Source organism: Balaenoptera musculus, chromosome 15 (assembly GCF_009873245.2).
Source record: "Balaenoptera musculus isolate JJ_BM4_2016_0621 chromosome 15, mBalMus1.pri.v3, whole genome shotgun sequence".
NCBI classification, from domain to species: domain Eukaryota; kingdom Metazoa; phylum Chordata; class Mammalia; order Artiodactyla; family Balaenopteridae; genus Balaenoptera; species Balaenoptera musculus.
The window spans coordinates 49,618,583-49,642,287 of NC_045799.1; the positions used below are offsets into that span (position 1 = coordinate 49,618,583).

The following is a 23,705-nucleotide window of genomic DNA, read 5'->3' on the forward strand; positions in this document are numbered from 1 at the left end:
AGTGGAGTTTAAAAAAAATGAACGCTTTGATTCATCCTTGCTCTTTCTAACGTGGTAACTATTTAATAATTTGTTTAAAAAGCATTGGTTAATGTTTAGGAATGAATAGCTTGGTACTTTGTGTCCAATTGGTAGCTTCATTGTTGAAATTCTTAGGAATCTTAAGGACAGATTGGCCACTGTGGATTTCAGGTCCCCAGCAAGCGAGGAGCTTTAGGAATGAAGGCCTTCGTGAGATAAGGAGGGAGGATTCAGACTCCATGGTCTCAGGAAGTCAGCTTCTGAGTGGACTTCCAAGCCCAGTGTCTCAGGAACACACAGGCCCTGGGATGGGGGAAGGCTAGAGAATCCTGAGCTGTGGGTCCGTCGGCTTGAGCTGGTCCCTGTCCACGCACGTCAGCAGATGGGGAAGAGGGCTGACCGTGGCAGTGTCCACCAGCCTGCCCAGCACAGAACAGTGCTTGTGGGGGGCCTTGGCCAGAGTGGGTTCTCCACTGCTGAGCGCCCTGTTTGCCTGTACCCCTCCCCGAGTGTGCCCTGTCCATGCGCCAGCCCTTTGTGGTCCAAGGTCCGCCCTCTCCCTGGCTGACTGCCTCCTCCTTTGCTCCCTCTCCTCCCCCCGTCTTTCCTCTCTTTCTTTCTTGCTCTTCTTTGGTCTTTTTCTCCTTTTCTCTCTTATTTTCATTATGGAAAGTTCAAGCCTATAGAAGACTAGAGAGAATTGTGTGATGCCTCCCTGGTGTGTGCCCCCCTGCTCTGACACTTCTCAGCCATGCCAGCCGGGTACATACGTGTAACCACATATATGCCTTACCCCCTAAATATTTCAGTAAGTATATATCAAAAAAGCAATGCGCTGGGACTTCCCTGGCCGTCCAGTGGTTAAGACTCCATGTTTCCAATGCAGGGGGTACGGGTTCGATCCTCGGGTCGGGGAACTAAGATCCCACATGCCACATGACGTGGCCAAGAAAAAAAAAGAAAAGCAATGCACTTGGAAAAATTACCAAAATATCATTGTCACACCTATAAAAATTAACCACCATTCCTCAATATCATCAAATAATCAGTATTCAGTATCCTGCATCAGTCAGTATTCAAGTTTCTAGTTATCTTATAAATACGATTAAAAGCTTTAAAAATGTGAGTCCAGATCCAAAAAGTCCCTGCATGGTAGTAGGTTGATGTATCTCTCCTGAGTCTCTCTTTTTTTAATTAATTAATTTAATTTATTTATTTTTGGGTGCTTTGAGTCTTCGTTGCTGTGTGTGGGCTTTCTCTAGTTGCGGCGAGAGGGGGCTGCTCTTCGTTGCAGTGCGCAGGCTTCTCCTTGCGGTGGCTTCTCTTGTTGAGGAGTACAGGCTCTAGGCTTGCGAGCTTCAGTAGTTGTGGCTCGCGGGCTCTAGAGCACAGGCTCTAGTTTTGGCTCACAGGTTTAGTTGCTCCACGGCATGTGGGGTCTTCCCGGACCAGGGCTCGAACCGGTGTCCCCTGCGTTGGCAGGCGGATTCTTAGCCACTGCGCCACCAGGGACGTCCCTCTCCTGAGTCTCTCAATAAAGGTTCCTCTCCATCTTTTTTTCCCTTAAAGACAGCAGGTCCCTTGTCTGTCTCTGTCAAGGGTCTCACGGACTGGGTTTTGTTGATTACACCCCTCAGTATTGTTAACACATGTTGATCATTGTATTTCCTGTAAATCGGCAGTTGGATTCCGGGTGGATTCAGGCAGTGTCTCGCGGTTCCATCAGAGACACATGGTGTCTGGGTGTGTCTTCTGTGCCCTTGGGGGCACTGAACATCGTATTGTGTGATGTGTGACGTGTTGTTACCTCACCAAGGATCGCGGGCAGGACCTGCTGTTCTGATCCCATCGCTGCTGTGCTTAGTAGATGGGATGTTCTGTACAGAGCTATTGCCCTCGTTCATCTACTGTGGCCCCATTATGCCTGTGTAGGGAAGGCAGGCCCACCGCTGGATTCTTTCCCTTTATGGGTTAATTTTCACAATAATAAGCGGGTTCCCTAGTGTCTCCAGTGATAAGCGGTGACTTTTACTGCTGTCACTCCATTGTGGGTTGAGGCGAGTTTGGTGTGTCCAGTCAGTGCTCAGGTCAACTCACTTTCAGGTTGGCTCCTGAGTTCTTTGATGTGACCTGACAAAGTCTTTCACAGCATCTTTGCTCTCAGGGATGACAAGATAGTCCAGGCTCAGCCTGCACTTTCCCTAGCACTTCTCCAAGGGTCCTGGTTCCCTCTAATGGGAATTGGAATGTAAATACCTTCACCTGGGTGTGAGGGGTGCTGACTGCTAAGTGGACAGAATAGAAAGCGATTGTTTTGTTTTTAGTACATCATGAGTGATGCTTCATGGTGGTACTTAAAATTCAAAATCAGGATAATAGGGTATTTGCCTGGCATCTTCAGTCTTATATCTTTTTCTCCTTTTTCAGTCGTGTTGGGGATCCCAGTCCTCAACAACACATGGGATGGTGGAATTCGAATATCCCTTGTTACTTGGTGTTGCTGCCAGAAAGGTTAATGATCATCTAATTTTCTTTTATAAATCACTTGATTTTTGCATATTCAAAGGATTTTTTTCTTTTCCTTTAAAGTCTAAGAAATTCACCAGAGTAAGTCTTGTATGAGGTCTTTTGGGGATGGGAGTTGATATTCTTAGGGATGTGATATATTCTCTCAGTAGGTAGTTGACACCTGAAACATGGTAAGTCAACTGTACTTCAATTAAAAAAATAATAAAATAAAGTTTCAAGGAAAAAAATAAGGAAAAAACCAAATATGTAGTTAAAAACATTTTTTTTATTCTAGGGAATTTTTCTTAAGTATAGTTTTTTCTTTTTAAAATTACTTTTTTTTCTTGTTTTTGAATTTTATTTTTTATACAGCAGGTTCTTATTACCTATCTATTTTATACGTATTAGTGTATATATGTCAATCCCAATCTCCCAATTCATCCCAGCCCCCCACCCTTGGTGTCCATACGTTTGTTCTCTACATCTGTGTCTTTGTTTCTGCCTTGCAAACCGGTTTGTCTGTACCATTTTTCTAGATTCCACATATATGCATTAATATACGATATTTGTTTTTCTCTTTCTGACTTACTTCACTCTGTATGACAGTCTCTAAGTCCATCCACGTCTCTACAAATGACCCAATTTCATTCTTTTTTATGGCTGAGTAATATTCCATTGTATATATGTACCACATCTTCTTTATCCGTTTGTCTGTCGATGGGCATTTACATTGCTTCCATGACCTGGCTATTGTAAATGGTGCTGCCATGAACATTGGGGTACATGTGTCTTTTTGAATTATGGTTTTCTCTGGGTATATGCCCAGTAGTGGGATTGCTGGGTCATAGGGTAATTCTATTTTTAGTTTTTTAAGGAACCTCCATACTGTTCTCCATAGTGGCTGTATCAATTTACATTCCCACCAACAGTGTAGGAGGGTTCCCTTTTCTCCACACCCTCTCCAGCATTTGTTGTTTGCAGATTTTCTGATGATGCCCATTCTAACCCGTGTGAGGTGATACCTCATTGTAGTTTTGATTTGCATTTCTCTAATAATTAGTGATGTTGAGCAGCTTTTCATGTGCCTCTTGGCCATCTGTATGTCTTCTTTGGAGTAATGTCTATTTAGGTCTTCTGCCCATTTTTTGATTGGATTGTTTGTTTTTTAATATTGAGTTGCATGAGCTGTTTATATATTTTGGAGATTAATCCTTTGTCTGTTGCTTCATTTGCAAATATTTTCTCCCATTCTGAGGGTTGTCTTTTTGTCTTGTTTGTAGTTTCCTTTGCTGTGCAAAAGCTTTTAAGTTTCATTAGGTCCCATTTGTTTATTTTTGTTTTTATTTCCATTTCTCTTGGAGGTGAGTCAAAAAAGATCTTGCTGTGATTTATGTCAAAGAGTGTTCTTCCTATGTTTTCCTCTAAGAGTTTTATAGTGTCCAGTCTTACATTTAAGTCTTTAATCCATTTTGAGTTTTTTTTTGTGTTTGGTGTTAGGGAGTGTTCTAATTTCATTCTTTTACATACAGCTGTCCAGTTTTCCCAGCACCACTTAATTGAAGAGACTGTCTTTTCTCCATTGTATATCCTTGCCTCCTTTGTCATAGGTTAGTTTACCATAGGTGTGTGGGTTTATCTCTGGGCTTTCTATCCTGTTCCACTGATCTGTATTTCTGTTTTTGTGCCAGTACCATATTGTCTTGATTACTGTAACTTTGTAGTATAGTCTGAAGTCAGGGAGTCTGATTCCTCCAGCTCTGTTTTTTTCTCTTAAGATTGCTTTGGCTAATTAATTTATTTGTTTGGCTGTGTCAGGTCTTAGTTGTGGCATGCAGGATCTTTGTTGCAGCATGCGGGACCTTCATTGCAGCATGAGGGCTTCTCCAGTTGTGGTGCATAGGCTCCAGAGCGTGCAGCCTCAGTAGTTGTGGTGTGTGGGCTCTGCAGTTGTGGCATGCAGGCTTACTTGCCCCGAGGCATGTGGGGTCTTAGTTCTCCGACCAGGGATTGAACCTGTGCATTGGAAGGCAGATTCTTAACCACTGGATCACCAGGGAAGTCCCTTAAGTATAGTTTTTTTTGTTTTGTTTTGTTTTCTTTTCTTTTTTTAGTTTATTTATTTATTTTGTTTTTGGCTGCGTTGGGTCTTTGCTGCTGCACGCAGGCTTTCTCCAGTTGTGGCGAGCGGGAGCTACTCTTCGTTGCGGTGCGCGGGCTCCTCATTGCGGTGGCTTCTCTTGTTGTGGAGCACAGGCTCTAGAGCGCAGGCTCAGTAATTGTGACACCTGGGCTTAGTTGTTCCACGACATGTGGGATCTTCCCGGACCAGGGCTTGAACCCGTGTCCCCTGCATTGGCAGGCAGATTCTTAACCACTGCACCACCAGGGAAGTCGCTAAGTATAGTTTTAATATTTGTTCTTTGCTTTGATTTTTCTTCTGAGGGACTTCTAATATCCATATATTAGATCTTCTTTGCCTTACTTCAGTATTTGTTAGTTTCCCTTGAATCCTTTTTATCTTTCTATTCATTTGTTTCTTAAGAGCTTTGTTGAAGTATAACATATATACCAAAAAATTCATCCATTTAAAGTGTACAGTTCATGAATTTTAGTAAATTTATAGAGTCATGCCCTTCACCTCAGCCTAGTTTTATAACATCTCTACACCCCAGAAAGATCTCTTGTGCTGTTTGCAGTCAACCCTTGCTTCTACCCCAGAATCCCAGGAAACCACTGAGCTCTGTAAGTTTGTCTTTTCTGAAAATTTTCTGTAAGTGAAAAGATATGATTTGTAGTCTTTTGTGCCTGGCTTTTTATCTAGCAGAATGTCTTTGAGGCGCTTTCATGTTGTATGTGTGTCAGTATTTCATTCCTTTTCATGGCTGAAGAGTAGTCCTTTGTATGGAGGGACCACATCGTGTTTATCTGTTCCTCAGCTGGTGGACATCTGGGTTGCTGCTGCTCCTTGGCTGTTTTGAATAATGCCGCTTGCTGGAAAGATTTGCATACACGTCTTTGTTTGGACCCACGTTTTCCTTTCTCTTGCAAAGATCCCTAAGAGTAGAGTTTCTGTGTTGTGTGGTTGGCCCTGGTTTTCCAGATTTCCCAGACCATTTCCCACCCTTCCTGGCAGCGTCGGAGGTTCCTGTGCCTCCACTTCCTCAGCAACACTTGTTGTTGTCAGTTGTCTTCATTACAGCCATTTATGGTTTTAGTTTGCATTTCCCTAAGGACTCAGGATCTTGACCATCTTTTCTTGTGCTTATCAGCCATTTATATATCTTGTTTGATGAAATGTCTATTTAAATCTTTTGCCCATTAAAACGAATTGTGTGTGTCTTCTTGTTGAATTTTAAGATTTCTTTATACATTCTGGATGCAAGTCCTTTATCAGATATATGATTTGCAAGTATTTTCTCCCAGTCTGTGTCTTTTAGTTATACTAATGGTGTCTTTTTTTTTTTAATTAATTTTTATTGAAGTATAGTTGATTTACAGTGTTGTCTAAGGGTGTCTTTTTTTTTTTTTTTAATTAATTAATTTATTTTTAAGGCTGTGTTGGGTCTTCGTTTCTGTGCAAGGGCTTTCTCCAGTTGCGGCAAGTGGGGTCCACTCTTCATCGCGGTGCGCGGGCCTCACGTTATCGCGGCCTCTCTTGTTGCGGAGCACAGACTCCAGACGCGCAGGCTCAGTAATTGTGGCTCACGGGCCCAGTTGCTCCGCGGCATGTGGGATCTTCCCAGACCAGGGCTCGAACCCGTGTCCCCTGCATTAGCAGGCAGATTCTCAACCACTGCGCCACCAGGGAAGCCCCTAAGGGTGTCTTTTAAAGAGCAAAAGTATTAAATTTTTATGAAATCCAGTTTATACTTACAAACAGAAACTTATCTTCTTTTTGGAGAGTTTCATTCTCTGGAACATCATGTGTGAATTATCCCACTTACTCTATTATTTCTGATGTCCAGAGTCTACTTGCTGGAGTCAGTTTTACTAAGGCCTCTGCACGGCTGGGGTGCCTGTTGGGATGGGCAGGTCTGTGCTGTGCATAGCGCCTGGATCCTGACTGCAGTAATGCCTAAAACTTCAGCACACTCAAGAAGCATGGCTTTTGGCCTGAGAGCAGGGTCTTATTCCGTGGTTCGTGGTTCATGGTTCTGGGTACTGTTGGCAGCATCTCCCCAGTTGCCACCTGTGCCCTGGCTGGAGCTGTTGCTGGCACTCCAGTCAGAGGACCCGATGGCCCTTACTTTCAGCACCGCCCCTTGCAAGCCTCCTGCTTCTCTGAATGTGGTGAGATGTCACATGCACGACTCCCCGACCACCCAAAGTGTGAAGGCTACGATAACATTCTCACTTGGCCATTGCAGGTGAAGGACTTAACGAGGTACTTGGATCCCAGTGGGCTCGGCGTGATTAGTTTCGAAGACTTCTACCGAGGGATCACAGCGATCAGAAATGGAGGTCAGTCACCCCACCGTGTGCTTCTGTCGCCTCACTCCTTCCTTAGCCCCCTCCCTCAGCCCCCTGCCCCCCGATTAGTGACCCTCACTCCTCAGACTCCTTTTGCTGAGCTTCACAGCCTCCTCCTCCTTAGAGCCCCTGAAACATCCCAGGTTTCAGGAGGCCCTCTCTCCCACCTTGTTCTTTGCTCCTCACACCCTGTACTCCAGAATTCACTGACTCAACTACTTATTTGTAATGTTAGAAGTCTACTGCCCCTTTCCCCAGAAGTTTTTTTTGTTTTTGTTTTTGTTTTTTTAATTTATTTGGTTGCACCAGGTCTTAGTTGCAGCAGCCTGGCTCCTTAGTTGCAGCTCCAGGGCTCCTTCAGTTGTGGCTTGCCGGCTTCTTAGTTGCAGCACATGGGCTCCTTAGTTGCAGCTGGGGGGCTCCTTAGTTGTGGCATGCATGTGGGATCTAGTTCCCTGACCAGGGATTGAACCCAGGCCCCCTGCATTGGGAGCATGGAGTCTTGTCCGCTGTGCCACCAGGGAAGTCCCCAGAAGTTTTTTTTTTTATGAAAACTTCCAAACATACAAAAACATTGCAAGACTTACACAATGAACACCCACACGTGTGTTTGCTGTCCACAGTCTGCAGGGAACATCTTCCTGCGTTTGTGTCATTATATATCATATATCCACCCATACATCTGTCCAACAATCCATCTTTTTTTTTTTTAAATGGGATGCATTTTAGACAGGTATACTACCATACACTCCCCCAAACACCTTGTCCTGTGTATCAGTCATTACTTAGAGTTCAGTATTCGTTTGCAGTCTTATTTTGAGTCAAAATTTACCTTTTGTGAACGCACAAATCTTGTGTGCCCGTCTGTGAATGTTGATGTTCTCCTGCTGGGATGCAGACCCCTGCCCAGAGCCTTACTGCCCCCGGAGACAGCTCCCTGCCGGCCTTCCAGTGATCCCCTCCCTCCTGCCGGCATCTCCTTGGCTGGTTCTGTCAGCATGGATTAGCCTTGCCTCTTGTGGACATCACATAAATAAACCATTGGCCGCACTCCTGTGTTGCGCTCGCCCGCGTGTGATGCTTGCGACTCACCCGTGCTGCCGCGTGTCAGGGCACTCTTCCCGTGTGGAGCTGTGCTCGCCTGCATGCCTATGCAGTTTGTCTGTCCGCCCCCCAGGTGATGGACAGTAATATGTCTCCAGTTTGGGGCCACAATGAATGAACCTTCTAGTGGCGCTGGGGTCCAAGTCTTTGTGTGGACAGTGTTGTCATGGCTTTGGGGCCTGTGCCCAGGGATGGGATGGCTGGTCGCGTGCTGGCTGTGAGCTTAGTTTCGTACAGAACTGCCAGAGCGAACACTTCACACTCTCACTGGTTGCCCATATGCTGTCCTTTTAAATAAAATCCCGAAGCTCTGAATAGAGCTTTCCTTCTCATTCCCCATCTGTGGCCATGTGCTGGGGTGAGGGTGGTGGGAGGTCCCAGTCGCAGGCTTGTTCCCTCCTCCTGCTCTCGGCGGAGGAAGAGGAGGACGTGCAGACCTGGGTGGGGCCATCAGTTACCTGATGGGGCTGGGTCAAGGGATGCCCTTGGGTCTTATCAGCAGTTGTTGGTAGTGTCACCTGTCTTGTCTGTCCCCGCCCCCAAGTTATTGCCTAGCAGTGTCACGTGGGCAAGGTTTCCTAAACCCCAAGTCCCCGCTGGCTCTTTCTCCCAGTCAGTCTGCACGCACGCCGTCGGAGGCCCCGCACAGCCTGGGGACCCCATGCGTGCACGGCACATGCCGAGGCCGTGTAGCTGACCTCAGTGTGGTGGGTGGGGCCGGGCTGGAGGACCCCATGGGCCAGGTCCGGGCTGGCAGCCCTCTCTGGGCCGGCTGGCACGAGGCTGGTCCAGGTGGGGGGCAGTCCCAAGGCCCGTGTGGTGAGCTGGGTAGTACCACCCAGAGGTGGTACTGGGGTGGGGGGTGGGCGAGGTGAACCCTGGGCTCCAGGCTGAGAGTCCGCAGGCGGAGGCTTCGTGCCTGTGTCTGGATCTGTGTAACCAGTGGGTTGTAGTCCTTCAGTGATTTTTTGGAGGTTAGGTGTGCGGTTAAAACAGAAAGTTGTTTAAAACTTCATCCCTTGCGCAAAGTTTTTTGGTGGCTTCATGCAGATTTTTGCTTCTCCACCTCCAGTGTGTCTTGGTGCTTCCTGATATGGTGTGCTCACCGCCCCACAGCAGGCACCCGAGCCAGGCCTTCGGGAAGGTCACCGGGGCCAGGGCCACCGCAGGCACGCCCAGGACGCTGGGGGCTGGCTTGTCCGCCCACAGCTTCCTCGGTTAACCTTTGGGAAACTCTAGGTGTGGGCTTTTTTCTCTTAGTTTTAACAAACCAGTGTGATTTTTTTCTTTGACTCATCAATTATTTTAAACAATTTCTAAATGTATTTTAAGATCTTGTCAATAATTTGAATCTAATCATGTGTGTGATAGTCAGAGAATGGGATCTCTGTGCTGTGCCTGGAGTTTGAGGTCTGCCGTGTGACTGGTTTTCACGCGTGTGCCGCGTGTGCTTGAGAGCTTCCCGATGGGTCCCTGGGTGTCCGGACCCAGCGGGGCTGGAGCCGCTGCGTTGGGTTGCCTGGTCTCAGTCCCGGGGGTCAGTAAGGAGGTCACATGTCCCGGAGGAGGTGGCTCTGTGGGTCTTTGTCTTCAGCAGCTTCATTTCACCTTCACCCCATGTGATGGGTTGGCCGCAGGTTGGTGGTGATGGGAGCCAGGGCCCCAGGACTGGTGGGTCATTGGAGAAGGATTTGCAGCTCTGCCCGAGGGCTTGGGGGTGGGAGGGTGGTGGGTGCATAGGGGTCAAGCCCAGGACACCAGCAAGCAGTCACTCATGCCAGGAAAAACAAGACGTGGAGTAAGAGGAAAATGTGCTTCTGGAATACTCTCGGCCAGAGGGGATCAATGTTTATGTGGTCACAGTAATTAAACAAATTGAATATTCAGGTAAGCAGAGACTAAGCCATTTTGTGGGGAAGAAGGTGCTAAAGTCCCTGAGTGCTGTACCGGGACGTCAGCAGAACATTCTAGAATTCAAGAACTTACGGGAATTGCTGGGACACTCGGCCTGACATGAGCCAGGCTAGGCATGCTGCTGCCCACCCTCAGCCCATGGCCTCGGGGGGGAGTGGTGTGGACCATTCCCTGGGGTGACCACGGAGCAGCTGCTGACCACGGGGCACCTTCCAGCCAGGGCCGAGACCATGCTTTCTCTGAAGGGTCAAGGCCCCTGGGTGTGGGCAGGAAGGAGCCCAGGACAGTGGCCAGTGAGAGACGGTGCCGGGGCTATCTGTGTGGCTCTGAGGCCCTCTCTGAGCCTCTCTGAGCCCACATCCCCAGTTCTGTTGCTGGGCAGTGGCTGCTCTGTTCTGATAGGCCCACAGGTGATGAGAAACAGAGCAAGCTCAGCTGTAGGAATTCCTGGGGGGTCGTGACCTATGGGGTCCCAACCCGGGGCCTCAGGAGTCAGAATGTGCTCCCTGGAAAACTCATGACCAGGCGGGCGCGACCCAGTGCGCTGTCAGAGCTCTCCAGCCACCAGCCCGTCAGGCCCCGGCGTGGGAGCAGAGTGACCCCCATCTGTTGAGCCGGAGGGGTGCCAGCTGCTGTCCCCGAGGCTGTCTCCTGGTTGCACGTGTCTCGAAGTTTCGTGTGCATAGATTTATCAACCTGGTGAGAGAAGATGGTTGTCTGAGAATGTCTTGTCTCCTGGGTCCTGCTTGTCCCTTGTGGTCAACCTTCCACCTGATGCTGAGATGGGGCTCGCCACACCCCTCCTCCCTCCTTGCCTTGGCCTGGGCCCTTCCCTCTGCAGCTGCAGGGCCCTCTGTCCTCACTTCCTCCCGAATCAGAGCCTCCAGGTCAGGACAACTTTTTTTTTTTTTTTTTTTTAATATGTTTTTGGCTGCGTCGGGTCTTGTGGCACGCGGGATCTTTCGTTGTGGTGCGCAGGCTTCTCTCTAGTTGCGGCGCGTGGGCTTAGTTGCCCCACGGCATGTGGGAATCTTAGTTTCCCGACCAGGGATCGAACCAGCGTCCCCTGCATTGCAAGACTGATTGTTAACCACTGGACCACCAGGGAAGTCCCCAGGTCAGGACAACTAGGTGAAAGTTCCGCCTCTGGGGCCCACACACATCACTGAGTCTCATTATTTTTACGTTCTTTTTTGGTAACATTTCCACTGTAATTAAAAATAAAAGCTTCCTAGGCTGTCCCAGAGTTAGCCTGAATGCTCCGGGAAGTGGTGCTGTGATTCTTCAGTGGCACGAATATTCTGGAACAGCAGCGTCCCACGCGGTGGTGTGGGAGGGTGAGGCTCGGTCTCAGCGTGATGCCACACTGCAGCTGGTGTCCCCCTGCCCCAGTTTAGCCTATGCAGAGCAGACCCCACTCCTGAAGTGTGTGCCGGAGGGAGCAGAGAGGGTGGGGGGTGGTGGGCAGGGTTGGTCAGGGGCCCAGCCTGGCCAGCAGATAGGGCGGGGTCCTCGGGTGGGCAGGCTACGGGGAGGCTGCCATGATGAGAGCTTGAATCAGGCGGATGAAGGGGCTGCGGCTGTGGGAGGGGGCAGCTGAGACCTGTCAGGGCCGTCGGCTTTGCCGAGAGGACCATTCCAGGCTCGGGGACACAGCACCCGTGGAGCTGGCTTTCTAGTGGAGGACAGCCCGGACAACCCCGGGAGGTGATGGGACTCGGGGGACGGTGAAGCTGGGGGCACACAGGTCTCCCGGAGAGCGTCTGGGAAGGGGACCTGGGGTCACGCTGCACATTTGGGGCTGCAGGGAGGCCGGGGGGCTGGGCTGGGCAGCGTGGGTGCCTCAGGAGACTTGGCCTTTTCTGGAGTGGGCAGTGCTGGTGGGGACGCCCCTCCCCGCACAGTGGGTGAACTGCTGGGCAGTTCAGGGCTGTGGGCCCTGCTTTTCCTTTTTTTTGTTTTTCTTGTTTTTTTTTTTTTTTGGCCTCACTGCTTGTGGGATCCCAGTTCCCCAACCAGGGATTGAACCCAGGCCCTGGCAGTGAAATTGCGGAGTCCTAACCGCTGGACTGCCAGGGAAGTCCCCCTGCTTCTTTTTTTTTTGGTAATTTGACGTCATCATTTAACTTTTGTTACGAATGGAGAGTGAAAATAAAATTAGAATAAAAGCAAGTCAGAGACGATTTTGAAATTGTTAACTCGTAGCATTTGGGAGAATGGGAGCATGATCACCTGAACTGCTTTCAGCCAGAGCTCACCTCACGTCTTCCTGCCGGCACGCCTGCCATGACCATGGCCGGCCTGTCGCGTCTGTCAGACTTTCGTTCTGCGTCCTGGAGTGGAGCACTGACTCCGTGTACTGACCCAGTTTTGCAGAGGAGTGCAGGAGTCTGCTGTCCTCGCCACAGGCCTCGTTTCAGGAATAGAATGAAATCAAGGGTGGTTGTTACAAATGGGCCATTGCTCTGGCTCATCCCCCACCCCCAGGCTCTGGAAGAATAAGATAAATAAACAGTAAAAACTGATACTTAATTGAGAAAACTGATAGAAGAACCATATTTAGTTCCCATCGAGATCGTAGAAATGCGAGCTGCGTTCACATGTTCCTCCACTGCATGCGGCAGGACCCCCCCCTGGAATCTGAGCTCATGTCCACCATGGCTAAGATGATTGGCTGCGCTCTGAGAGTTTTGAATTCTCTGTTTCAGTTTTTGGAAGTGCAAGCAAGACTTAACATTTGAAAGTGGAAAGATAGGCAGAGTCAGCCTAGCGTTTTACAGCTTTGCGCCGGGGTAAGTGGTCTTCTCCCTCCCCTGCCCCAGACGCCAAAGCCTTCCGTCCACAGTCACCTTCTCCCCATGGTTCTGCCATAGTTCACCTGCACCAAAGACCAGGCCTCCAATGAGGGGCTGCAGGGCTGTGGGCTGGCGTGGTGGGCAGCGAGCACGGGGTCCAGGTCCAGCCTGCCACGCTCTGAGGCTCCTTCACCCCAGCCACCGTCTGAGCCACACTCCCCTGGGGAAAACGGTACAAAGCAACAGCAGCAAAAGTACCTGTGATTCTTAAGACGGAAGCAGCCAAAGGGCTTTTGCAGTCTTGAATTTGGAGCAGCATCTCACGGTTACTGAACGTGTAAATGTTTGAATCCGCTTGACTGTCGAGGGGAAGCATGATTATTCTGTTCAAATTGAGAACTCTTCAAAAACAGGACACAGGGCTTCCCTGGTGGCGCAGTGGTTGAGAATCCGCCTGCCAGTGCAGGGGACACGGGTTCGAGCCCTGGTCCGGGAAGATCCCACATGCCGCGGAGCAGCTAAGCCCATGAGCCACAACTACTGAAGCCCGCGCGCCTAGAGCCCATGCTCCACAACAAGAGAAGCCACCGCAATGAGAAGCCCGTGCACTGCAACGAGAAGCCCGTGCACTGCAACGAAGAGTAGCCCCCACTCGCCACAACTAGAGAAAGACCGCGTGCAGCAATGAAGACTCAACGCAGCCAGAAACAATAAATAAAATCATAAAATAAATAAATTTATATAAAAAAAAAAACAGGACATAGTCATGTGTCCTTCCACTGAGGGTCCGGCAGCATCCATCCCCCTCCCCAGGCTGTCCTGTGGCTCCAAGCCTCAGAGCCCAGCTGGGGACGTGGTGTCCAGATGCCAGACAAGAGCGTCCTCTGGCCAAGGAGGCCAGTACTGACCCTTCAGAGTCCTTTTCCCAGGAGCATCAGGAGGCTTGCTGGTCCACTTGGTCCTCAAAGGCCTCTACTCCATACAAATAAGTGACTGATGTTTTGTTAGGTCACGTGAAACACACTCAACAAGGAACTGATGTGTTTGAGTAGTCACTGCTGTGATCCGTGTTGTGGGTTTTCCTCACCACGCAGTCCTCTGTGCTCTGTGGATACCACCTGGGACACCAACTGCCCAGGTGCCCGGGTCACCCTCCCTCCTGTCTGACTTGACTGCAAATCGAGAGTTCCCGCAACTTCCTCCGCAGGTTTGATAATTTGCTAGAATGGCTCATAGAACCCAGGGAAGCGCTTTACTTAACTGTTACCAGTTCATTATAAAGGATATTATGAAGGTTACAAATGAACAGCCAGGTGAAGAGGTATATGGGGCAGGGTCTGGCATGGAGAGGTTTCTGTCCCCATGGAGTTTGGGATGTGCCACCCTCCTGGTATCTGAGTGTGTTCCCAACCCGGAAGCTCCCCGAACCCCTTCATTTGGGGTTTGTGTGGAGGCTCCATTACACGGGCAGGACTGTTTAATCCCTGGCCATTGGAGATTAGCTGTGTCTCCAGCCCCTCCCCCTCCCGGGAGGTCAGAGGTCAGGAGTGGGGCTGAAAGTTCCCCTGGCAACCAGCCCCCATCCTCTGAGAGCCACCTCACTGGTGTGAACCCAGGTAAGGCTGAAAGGGGCTTGTTATGAATAAAAGATGCTCCTTTCACCGCTTCACTCAGGAAATCCCCGGGGTTTTAGGAGCTCTGTGCCAGGAACCGATGGAGACAAAGACCAAATAAATATTTCTTATGATATCACAGTAATGAGACAGCTTCAGGAAACATAGGCGTCTTGCATGCTCTTTGGGACGGGCTATGCCCTGACATTGCCTAGAGGCCGTGGGAGCAGAGCTTTTCCTGCAGAAGGGCCGCTGCTGTGGGCTCGTGTCTGAGAAGTGGGGTCTGTGGTGCTGACGTCGGCGTTATCCAGCATGAAACAATAGCGTTTCCTTCAAACTTATTATAAAATAAAATGTGTTGTAGAAGATAAAGTTAAGTAAAAAAGGAGAAAATAAAAGCTGCCGTGGGTCCAGCACCTTGGACAGATGTTACCACACTGACACCTCCCCAGACAAGACAGATTCTTTAAAACGTGGAGTCTGGGACTTCCCTGGCGGTCCAGTGGTTAGGACTCGCGCTTTCACTGCCAAGAGCCTGGGTTCAGTCCCCGGTTGGGGAACTAAGATCCCGCAAGATGCGTGGCGTGGCCAAAATAAATAAATAAAACGTGGAGTCTGGCACCTCATTCCTTCTCCAGCCGGGGTGGCATGGCAGAGCTTGGTGTCTTACTCCTTCTCTTTACAATACTGCCAGCTCTTTAAGAAACAGCCCTCTTGTCATTTGGGCTCCCCCCCGGCCCCCTGAGAGCTGGCCCAAAGCCTTGTTTCCCTGGGGGCTGCACTGCTTGCCTCCTTCCCCCCGGGTTTCTCATGGCCAGTCCAGGTCCCGCTCACGTCCACCATGCATGCACCTTCCCCCTTGACCTCTCTGGGGATACTCTGGGCCACCTGCTGAACAGGGTCTTCTTTCTCTAGCAGATCCCGACGGCCAGCTCTGCAGCGTCACGCCTGCCCCTGACGAGGAGCCGCCAGCCTGCCCCGAGGAGTTCGATGACTTCGTTACCTTTGAGGCAAGTGGTCTTCCCCAGAGAGCTGAGCAGGCATCTGACAGATACACCCTCTCTTCCTCATGTACCCTAAATCCTGCTTCACTCGTTGGTCCCCACGGCTGTTTCTTTTTCTTTTTTTTTTAATAGATCTTTACTGGAGTATAATTGCTTCACAATACTGTGTTAGTTTCTGTTGTACAACAAAGTGAATCAGCCATATGCATACATATGCCCCCATATCTCCTCCCTCGTGAGCCTCCCTCCCACCCCTCCCTATCCCACCCCTCTAGATCATCGCAAAGCTCCGAGCTAATCTCCCTGTGCTGTGCTGCTGCTTCCCACTAGCTAACTATTTTACATTCGGTGGTGTATATATGTCGATGCTACTCTCACTTCGCCCCAGCTTCCCCCTCCCACCCCGTGTCCTCAAGTCCATTCTCTGTATCTACGTCTTTATTCCTGCCCTGCAACTAGGTTTATCAGTACCATTTTTTTTTTTTTTTTTTAGATTCCATATATATGCGTTAGCATACGGTATTTGTTTTTCTCTTTCTGACTTAACTTCACTCTGTATGACAGGATCTAGGTCCATCCACCTCACTACAAATAACTCAATTTCATTTCTTTTTATGGCTGAGTAATATTCCGTTGTATATATGTGCCACATCTTCTTTATCCATTCATCTGTCGATGGACATCTAGGTTGGTTCCATGTCCTGGCTATTGTAAATAATGCTGCAGTGAACATTGTGGTACATGTCTCTTTTTGAATTATGGTTTTCTCAGATATATGCCCAGTAGTGGGATTGCTGGGTCATATGGTAGCTCTATTTTTAGTTTTTTAAGGAACCTCCATACTGTTTTCCATAGTGGTTGTATCAATTTACATTCAACAGTGCAGGAGGGTTCCCTTTTCAGCACACCCTTTCCAGTATTTATTGTTGGAGATTTTTTGATGATGGCCATTCTGACCGGTGTGAGGTGATACCTCATTGTAGTTTTGATTTGCAGTTCTCTGATAATTAATGATGTTGAGCATCTTTTCATGTGTCTCTTGGTCATCTCCACGGCTGTTTCTGTGGGGAATGGCATGAAGGGCAGGCAGGCAGGGCTCATTCTGACACTGGTGGGGACGCTGTGGTTGGCTGGTGTCTGTTGTCCGTGCTGTGCACCTGGGGCTGGTGGCCTGTTGTCAGCAGAGGGACAGGCTCGCCTGTGACATTGCTGTCCCCTTCTGCCAGACTGCCAAGCAAGGCCAGAGCACGAGCTCCTTTGTGAAATGAAGAGCTTCTGAGAGTCCCTGTGAATGGTAACACCCCACAGGATCCCACTGCCCTCCTCTGTGTCTCTGTAGCTTGTTCCCTGCTCTGAGAAACTGCCCAGGTATTAGTCATCCCTCAGATGACACAGGTTCACTTCCTGACTGTCTCTCACTTCTGCCAGCACAGGCCTCCAAGCCACCTGGGAGCGTTCACCCCTCAGCTTTGTCCCAGAGTCCCACCTGGGCCTGAGCCCCTGAGGGCAGGGACCACCCCACCTTGCGTTCCCCATTCAGCAACAGCTGGTGTGTTCATTCCGTGTGTGGCCTGGTGGTGCCAGGCCCAGTCCTGGTACATGGAGGCCAAGTGCCCAGCTGGGACGTGTGCTGGCTGTGGCATGGTGTGGCTGGGCAGGGCTGAGGGTGTGCAGACCTTGACGTGTCAGCTGTCAAGTCAACTGCCAGACCCTGAGACTGTGGGATGGCGAGGCATGGAAGGCTCTGTGTGGAATGACACACCTTGAACTTTCCAGAAGTGCAGCTAGGTCGGGGGAGAGCCTGCTTTTCTTGTTCAGAGCGTCTGGAGAACCCCGTCTCCTCACTTAGTGGTTGGCCAGCAGCAGACCTCTCCTGCACGTTGACACACCAGCACACACTTTACCATCAATGTCGTCCGTTTTGTTCTTCTCTCGTATTTCCGTGTGGGCGTTATATTGATTCTTTGTATTTTATGTGTATGTGGGTGTCATGGGTTGAATGGTACCCCCCCAAAAGGTCCATCGGAACCCGTGAACGTGACCTTATTTGGAGAAAGGGTCTTTGCAGATCTCATTAAGGATCTCAAGATGGGATCATGCTGGGTAGAGTGGGCCCTGAATCCAATGACCAATGTCCTTTGAAGAGGGAGATGACACATGGGGGAGAAGGCGGTATGAAGACGTGGGCAGAGCTGGAGGAACACGGCTGCCAGCCGAGACATCCCCTAGCCACCAGGAGCTGGACGAGGCAGGAAAGGTCCTCCTCTGGAGCCTCAGGGAGAATTCAGCCCTGCTGACACCTTGATTTCCAACTTCTGGCCTCCAGGTCTCTGAGAATATATTCCTGTTGTTTTAAGCCACCAGTTTATGGTAGTTAGAAATTGGCAGCCCTGGGACTTCCCTGGTGACGCAGTGGTTAAGAATCTGCCTGCCAATGCAGGGGACACAGGTTCGATCCCTGGTCTGGGAAGATCCCACATGCCACGGAGCAACTAAGCCCGCGAGCCACAACTACCCAGCCCACGTGCCACAGCTACTAAAGCCTGCGCGCTCTAGGGCCTGCGTGCTGCAACTACTGAAGCCTGCGTGCCCAGAACCCGTGCTCCGCAACAAGAGAAGCCACTGCAATGAGAAGCCAGTGCACCACAACAAATAGTAGCCCCTGCTCGCCTCAACTAGAGAAAGCCCACGTGCAGCAACGAAGACCCAAATGCAGCCAAAAAAAAAAAAACCAAAATTTAAATTAAATTAAATTAAAAAAAAAAAAAGAAATTGGCAGCCCCAGGGAACTAATACAATGAGTTTTGTTACTCAGGATAGTAAAAAGTGTCAACACATTTGATCCAAAAGGGTGAGGCCCACTGACGCTGGGGCTGCCTCCTGAAGCCTGGGTGGAGCAGGCTTGGGGTGCTGTCCGACCGCTGGCTCCCGTCCTCTGCAGGGTGGACCCCCTGGCATCCCACAAGTGTGGCCCTCCCACCTTTATGGTGCCTCACCTCTCAGGTGTGCCAGCCCCCACCTCGCGCTTGTCACCTTCCGAGGACGTGGGTGGGAACCTGACATTTCAGAGTATGCAGCAGGAATGCTTCTCAGGTTTTCAGATCTTCATTTTTTTTTCAACAAGGAGGGAATATTTCTTTTTAAGTTTTTTGGTTGCTGTAAAAGAATTAATACACTTTACATTTTAGCAGTTTTAGGTTTTCTGCTCCATAGAAAATGGAGCAGACGGTACAGAGAGTTCCCGTTACACCCCACACACATACACAGTTTCCCTGCAGTGAACATCTTCCATTTGTTATAAAGGGTGAACCAATGTCGATACACTGTTACTAACTGAAGGCCATAGTTTACATTAGGGCTCACTCTTGGTGGTGTACATTCTGTGGGTTTGGATGAATTCATGACATGTATCTACTGTTGCAGTTTTGCTGCCTTAAAAATCCTCTTTGCTCCCCAGATTCGTCCCTTCCTCCCACTAGCACCTGGCAACCTCTGATCTTTTACTGTCTCCATCGTTTTGCTTTTTCACAATGTCATAGAGCTGGTTAGAATCATACAGTGTTGGGCCTTAAAAGTTCCTCCGTGTGTTTTTATGCTTTTCAAGGTTTTTATTTTTTATTTTATTTACTTATTTATTTTTTATAAATGTATTTATTTTTATTTATTTATTATTTTTGGCTGTGTTGGGTCTTCATTGCTGCGTGCGGGCTTTCTCTAGTTGCAGCGAGCAGGGGCTACTCTTCGTTGTAGTGCGTGGGCTTCTCATTGTGGTGGCTTCTCTTGTTGTCGAGCACCGGCTCTAGGCACGCGGGCTCAGCAGTTGTGGCTCACGGGCTCTAGAGCGCAGGCTTAGTTGTTGTGGCACACGGCTTAGTTGCTCCGCGGGCTTAGTTGCTTCCCGGACCAGGGCTCGAACCTGTGTCCCCTGCATTGGCAGGCAGATTCTTAACCACTGCACCACCAGGGAAGCCCCGTTTTCAAGGTTTTTATATGTAATTTTGAGGGGAGTGGAATTAGGTGCTATACAGAAACTTGTAGAAAGCTGGTTTTTTTTGTTTTTTTTTTGTTTTTTTTTTTAGATTGATTGATTGATTGCTATGTTGGGTCTTCGTTTTTGTGCGAGGGCTTTCTCTAGTTGTGGCAAGCGGGGGCCACTCTTCATCGCGGTGCGTGGGCCTGTCACTGTCGTGGCCTCTCTTGTTGTGGAGCACAGGCTCCAGACGCGCAGGCTCAGTAGTTGTGGCTCACGGGCCTAGTTGCTCCGCGGCATGTAGGATCTTCCCAGACCAGGATGCGAACCCGTGTCCCCTGCATTAGCAGGCAGATTCTCAACCGCTGCGCCACCAGGGAAGCCCTAGAAAGCTGTTTTTAAAAAAAACTTTTGAATCGTGTAATCCCAATAAGTCCCATAACAAGATGAGTGAAGATTATGTGTATTATATCCAATACCACATCTGGAGACCCTCTGCTGGCGATCTTCAGAGATAAATAAGCCTTTTGTTGAACATTTTCTGTCTGGGCACACAGCGGTGCTGGTCAGGGTGCACTCTGCAGTACCACTTGGTGGACTGCTGCTCCCGAGTCCTTTCCTGCTGGGAACGCTTTGGGGGACCCGTGGCTTCCGGTGTTTGACTGAGCATCCCTTTGTCCCCAGCTTGTAGGAGAGCTCCTAGGAGAAAGTTTTTATTTTTTTCATTTTAAAAAAAATTTTTTGGCCTCACCACATGGCTTGTGGGATCTTAGTTCCCTGACTAGGGATTGAACCTGGGCCCTCGGCAGTGAAAGCACGGAGTCCTAACCACTGGACATCCAGGGAATTCCCCAGGAGAAAGTTTCTGATTCTTTTCTCCCCAGGAGAAAGTGGCGATTCTGAGAAGGGGAAGGGCGGGGCGGTGAATGAGGGTTGTCCCTGACGTTCTGGGGATGAGAAGGTGGTTCCGGGTCTGAGAGTCTGATCGAGGTGGAGGGCGGACTGGCAGAGGACCTGATGCCCGCGGGGACGAGTGCGTGTCAGGACTTCTAGAGGGACGATGGGAAAGTCTCGCAGAGAGCAGGCGCCAGCGGAATGATAAGCGTGGTCTCTGCTGTGCCTTCTCCAGCCTTCCCTTCTCCTCCAACTCTTGGCCTTAATAAGATGATGGTGAAATAGGTCTTTTGTTCAAACTCTTATCAGAAAGCTTAGAAAATCAAGAACAAAAGCTGCTCTGTTTTGAGATCTGACTGTTAAAAACCCAGCAAGCACTTCCTGAACTTTGCTCCCCTTGCCAGCTAGCACAGTGGGTTTAATGGAGCATGTCTGGGAGCGGGTTAAACTCCTTCCGAGACAGTGATGTACCTTCAGGTGGACACACAGGTTTTGCAGAACCTCAGCACGATGGGCAAATAGAAGGCCGCTGGAAGCTGACGACCGGTCTGGACAGAGTCCCCAGCACTCCAATTCCATGGGAAGGCTGTCTCCACGAGCGCGCCCTTCCTGGAGCTGGTGTGAGGAGCCAGGCCCTGGCCAGGCTGGCATCTGAGGGTAAGAGGAGGCTGGACACTGGCCACGGTCTGCCCGGCAGCTTGTTCCCCTTGGAGGGACCATGACCAGACAGCGAGGGCCCCAGGCAGGCCTGGGCACCCTCGAGCCCCTCACTGATGGCCGTGAGCACGGGCTTCCTTGTCCACCCGCTGGCCCAGCGTTTGTTAACCGGTGAGGAAACACAGCCAAGCTTTCTAAAGTGCACTTTGATTTCCACATGAGCTTATCCTAACGTGTAATTTGTAATCATTTTTAAGTTGGCGGCATAGACGGTGGGCTGGCAAAGCGAGGTCCTGTCTGGCAGCACATGGGGGCCGCTGGGGTGCCTCTCTGAGCCCTCGGTGTTCCTCCAGTGGACCACGCTCACAGACAGTTTTCTGCCCTCTTGAAAGGCAGGTGTTCGCCCGCCTGCCCTAGAAAACTATCTGGCTTGCTGAAATTTATTCAGGACAGCCTGGACTTCAGGGGGTGAGCAGGTGGGCAGTGTCTGTGAAACGAGCTGGCCCCGTCCTCCCGGTCCCCTTGGCCCTCCCTGGGCCTTGCCCTGGGTCCTCTTGGAGCCTCTGGGCCTCCTGCCCCTGGGGCTGCTCTGTGTGCCCCCGGGGCCGGGCTTGCTTTAGGAATGAGGATGGAAGGTGGGCGTGTCTGCTTGTGAGGTGTGGGCGCAGTCGGGTTTGCATGGCATCTGCCTCGTCCTGCATTGTGGGGAATTACTTCCACCCTGAACCGTCTTCCAGGCCCCAGGGAGGGTTCCGGCTGCAGCCCGGCCTCAGCGGCATGACTGCGGGTGAGGTCAACAGGCCTGAGCTCCGGGCCTCCCCTGGCACCGAGCTGGCCGTCACTTCTGCGCACCCCGCTGCCTGAGAGGACCTGGGGCCACACTGGCCAGAGGAGCCTCTGCTGGAAGTGGTGGTGGTCGGCTGTCTAAACGCTGACCTCAAGAATCATGTTCTGTCCCCTACAGGAAGCCATCTCTGAGGCCCCCAGTCCAAGTCTGGGGTGTGTGGGCCCCGCCTGCTTCCAGCTCGAGGGCAAGCAGAGGGGAGGGGAGGGCTCCGGGCAGCTGTCCCTCGGCCCAGGAGCAGCGGGCCCAGCCTCGCACATGGCGGAGCCTGCCTGGCTCGGACAGTGTCCCTACCTGCAGGCTGAGCCCAGAGCTACCTGCTTGGTGGTGGGGAGAAAGAGTGGGGGCCTCTTGAAGGGATTTCCTGATTTCAGATTTGGAAGTGAACGCTCTTTGTGAATTACTTAGTTGCCTGAGATTCCAAGGAATATGGGGTTTTCCCTTGGAAATAAGGAGCATCGTGGAATGCCTGCAGTAGGTACCTCGGGTGCCTTCCCTGCTTCATTCTGTCCTATGTGCAGGAGGCGGGGGTTGCACCACCTATGACACGTGAGCCCCTGGCTTTCAGGCTCTATTCTCGCACCTGCCTGTGTGATCTCTAAGTCTTGAGTGGTTGCGACCTCTTGAGATCAGCATTGCAGCCCCTGATCTACAAATGAGGCAGCACAGCTCGGATGCTCGAGAGCCCGGGCTGGGGTCACACGGCTGGTGGACGGCAGACCGAGGATGGGCCCTGGGTCTCCATTGGGCGCAGGCGCGGAGACAGCCATCAGGGGCCCTCTTGCCCCCCTCACCCCATCCTCATCTTGTGGCACCAGAGCCCGAGGACAAAGTGCACCGTCTCCAGTTGCTTCTCTGAATTCTTGTTTGCAAATTGTTAACCTCAGACTCTTGCGAGCATGAAAGGTTGGCTGCTTCTCCTAACCAATGAAGTTGCCCTTCAGTTAAAGCTGAGATTGTAAATTGAAAATGGCCTGTTTAATGGTTCTTCAGTTTTAAGTTCATTTGGACAATCCACAAATATCTACTGTCTGCTGTACGCCCAGCCCTGTGCTCGGTGCCGGGTCCACAAGAGTAAAAACAAAGATGTGTTTAGTGGGAAAGTAGACATTTTTTAAATTAATTAATTAATTAGTTTATTTTTGGCTGTGTTGGGTCTTTGTTGCTGCGTGCGGGCTTTCTCTAGTTGCAGAGAGCAGGGGCTACTCCTCGTTGCAGTGTGCGGGCTTCTCATTGCGGTGGCTTCTTTTTGTTGCGGAGCACGGGAGGGCTCTAGGCGCGCGGGCTTCAGTAGTTGTGGCACTTGGGCTCAGTAGCTGTGGCTCATGGGCTCTAGAACGCAGGCTCAGTAGTTGTGGCGCATGGGCTTAGCTGCTCTGTGGCATGTGGGATCTTCCCGGACCAGGGATCGAACCCGCATCCCCTGCATTGGCAGGCGGATTCTTAACCACTGCGCCACCAGGGAAGTCCAGGAAAGTAGACATTTAACCAGCAAACATAATTGGTCAAATAATTGATGAATTCGTATTTTGAGGTTAGACCACGTAATTGAATTTCAAAGCAGTAGCTTGCACGTACATAGCAGATATTGATGGGGACTTTTAAAAAGACATAGTCTTACATTATTGAACATTAGTTCCTGGGGTAGAATTCATTCCAGTGCTGGAAAGCCACAAAACGGGCTGTTCTGGCATGTATCCTGTGATGTTGGGATACTTTGTGTCTGTTTTAGGCATATTTCTATAACTAAGTTTAAAAATCACTCCAGTCATTTTTTCTGCTCTTGAACGTGTGCCTATTTTTCATTTTTTAAAATACTGAAGTGTTTGTAACCTACTGTTTCTGCTTAGAAGTACAGGAGGGACATCTCCCACGTGCAAGCTCCTCCTCCACGGGGTCCTTTCCCGGGCC

The 23,705-nt window shown here is 50.2% G+C and overlaps 1 protein-coding gene across 7 annotated transcripts in view; it reads left to right on the forward strand.

Annotated features, from left to right (window-relative positions):
- Nucleotides 1-23,705, forward strand: part of RAB11FIP3 (RAB11 family interacting protein 3) — an 82,686-nt gene that overhangs the window by 35,962 nt on the left and 23,019 nt on the right. For 4 of the 7 annotated variants that reach the window (XM_036825148.1, XM_036825150.1, XM_036825152.1 and 1 more), the window contains exons 2-3: nucleotides 6,897-6,990; nucleotides 15,341-15,435. In XM_036825148.1, coding sequence (XP_036681043.1) covers nucleotides 6,897-6,990; nucleotides 15,341-15,435 — 189 coding nt within the window. The remainder of the gene's footprint in view (nucleotides 1-6,896; nucleotides 6,991-15,340; nucleotides 15,436-23,705) is intronic. The other 3 variants (XM_036825151.1, XM_036825155.1, XM_036825149.1) reach the window with 1 other exon arrangement.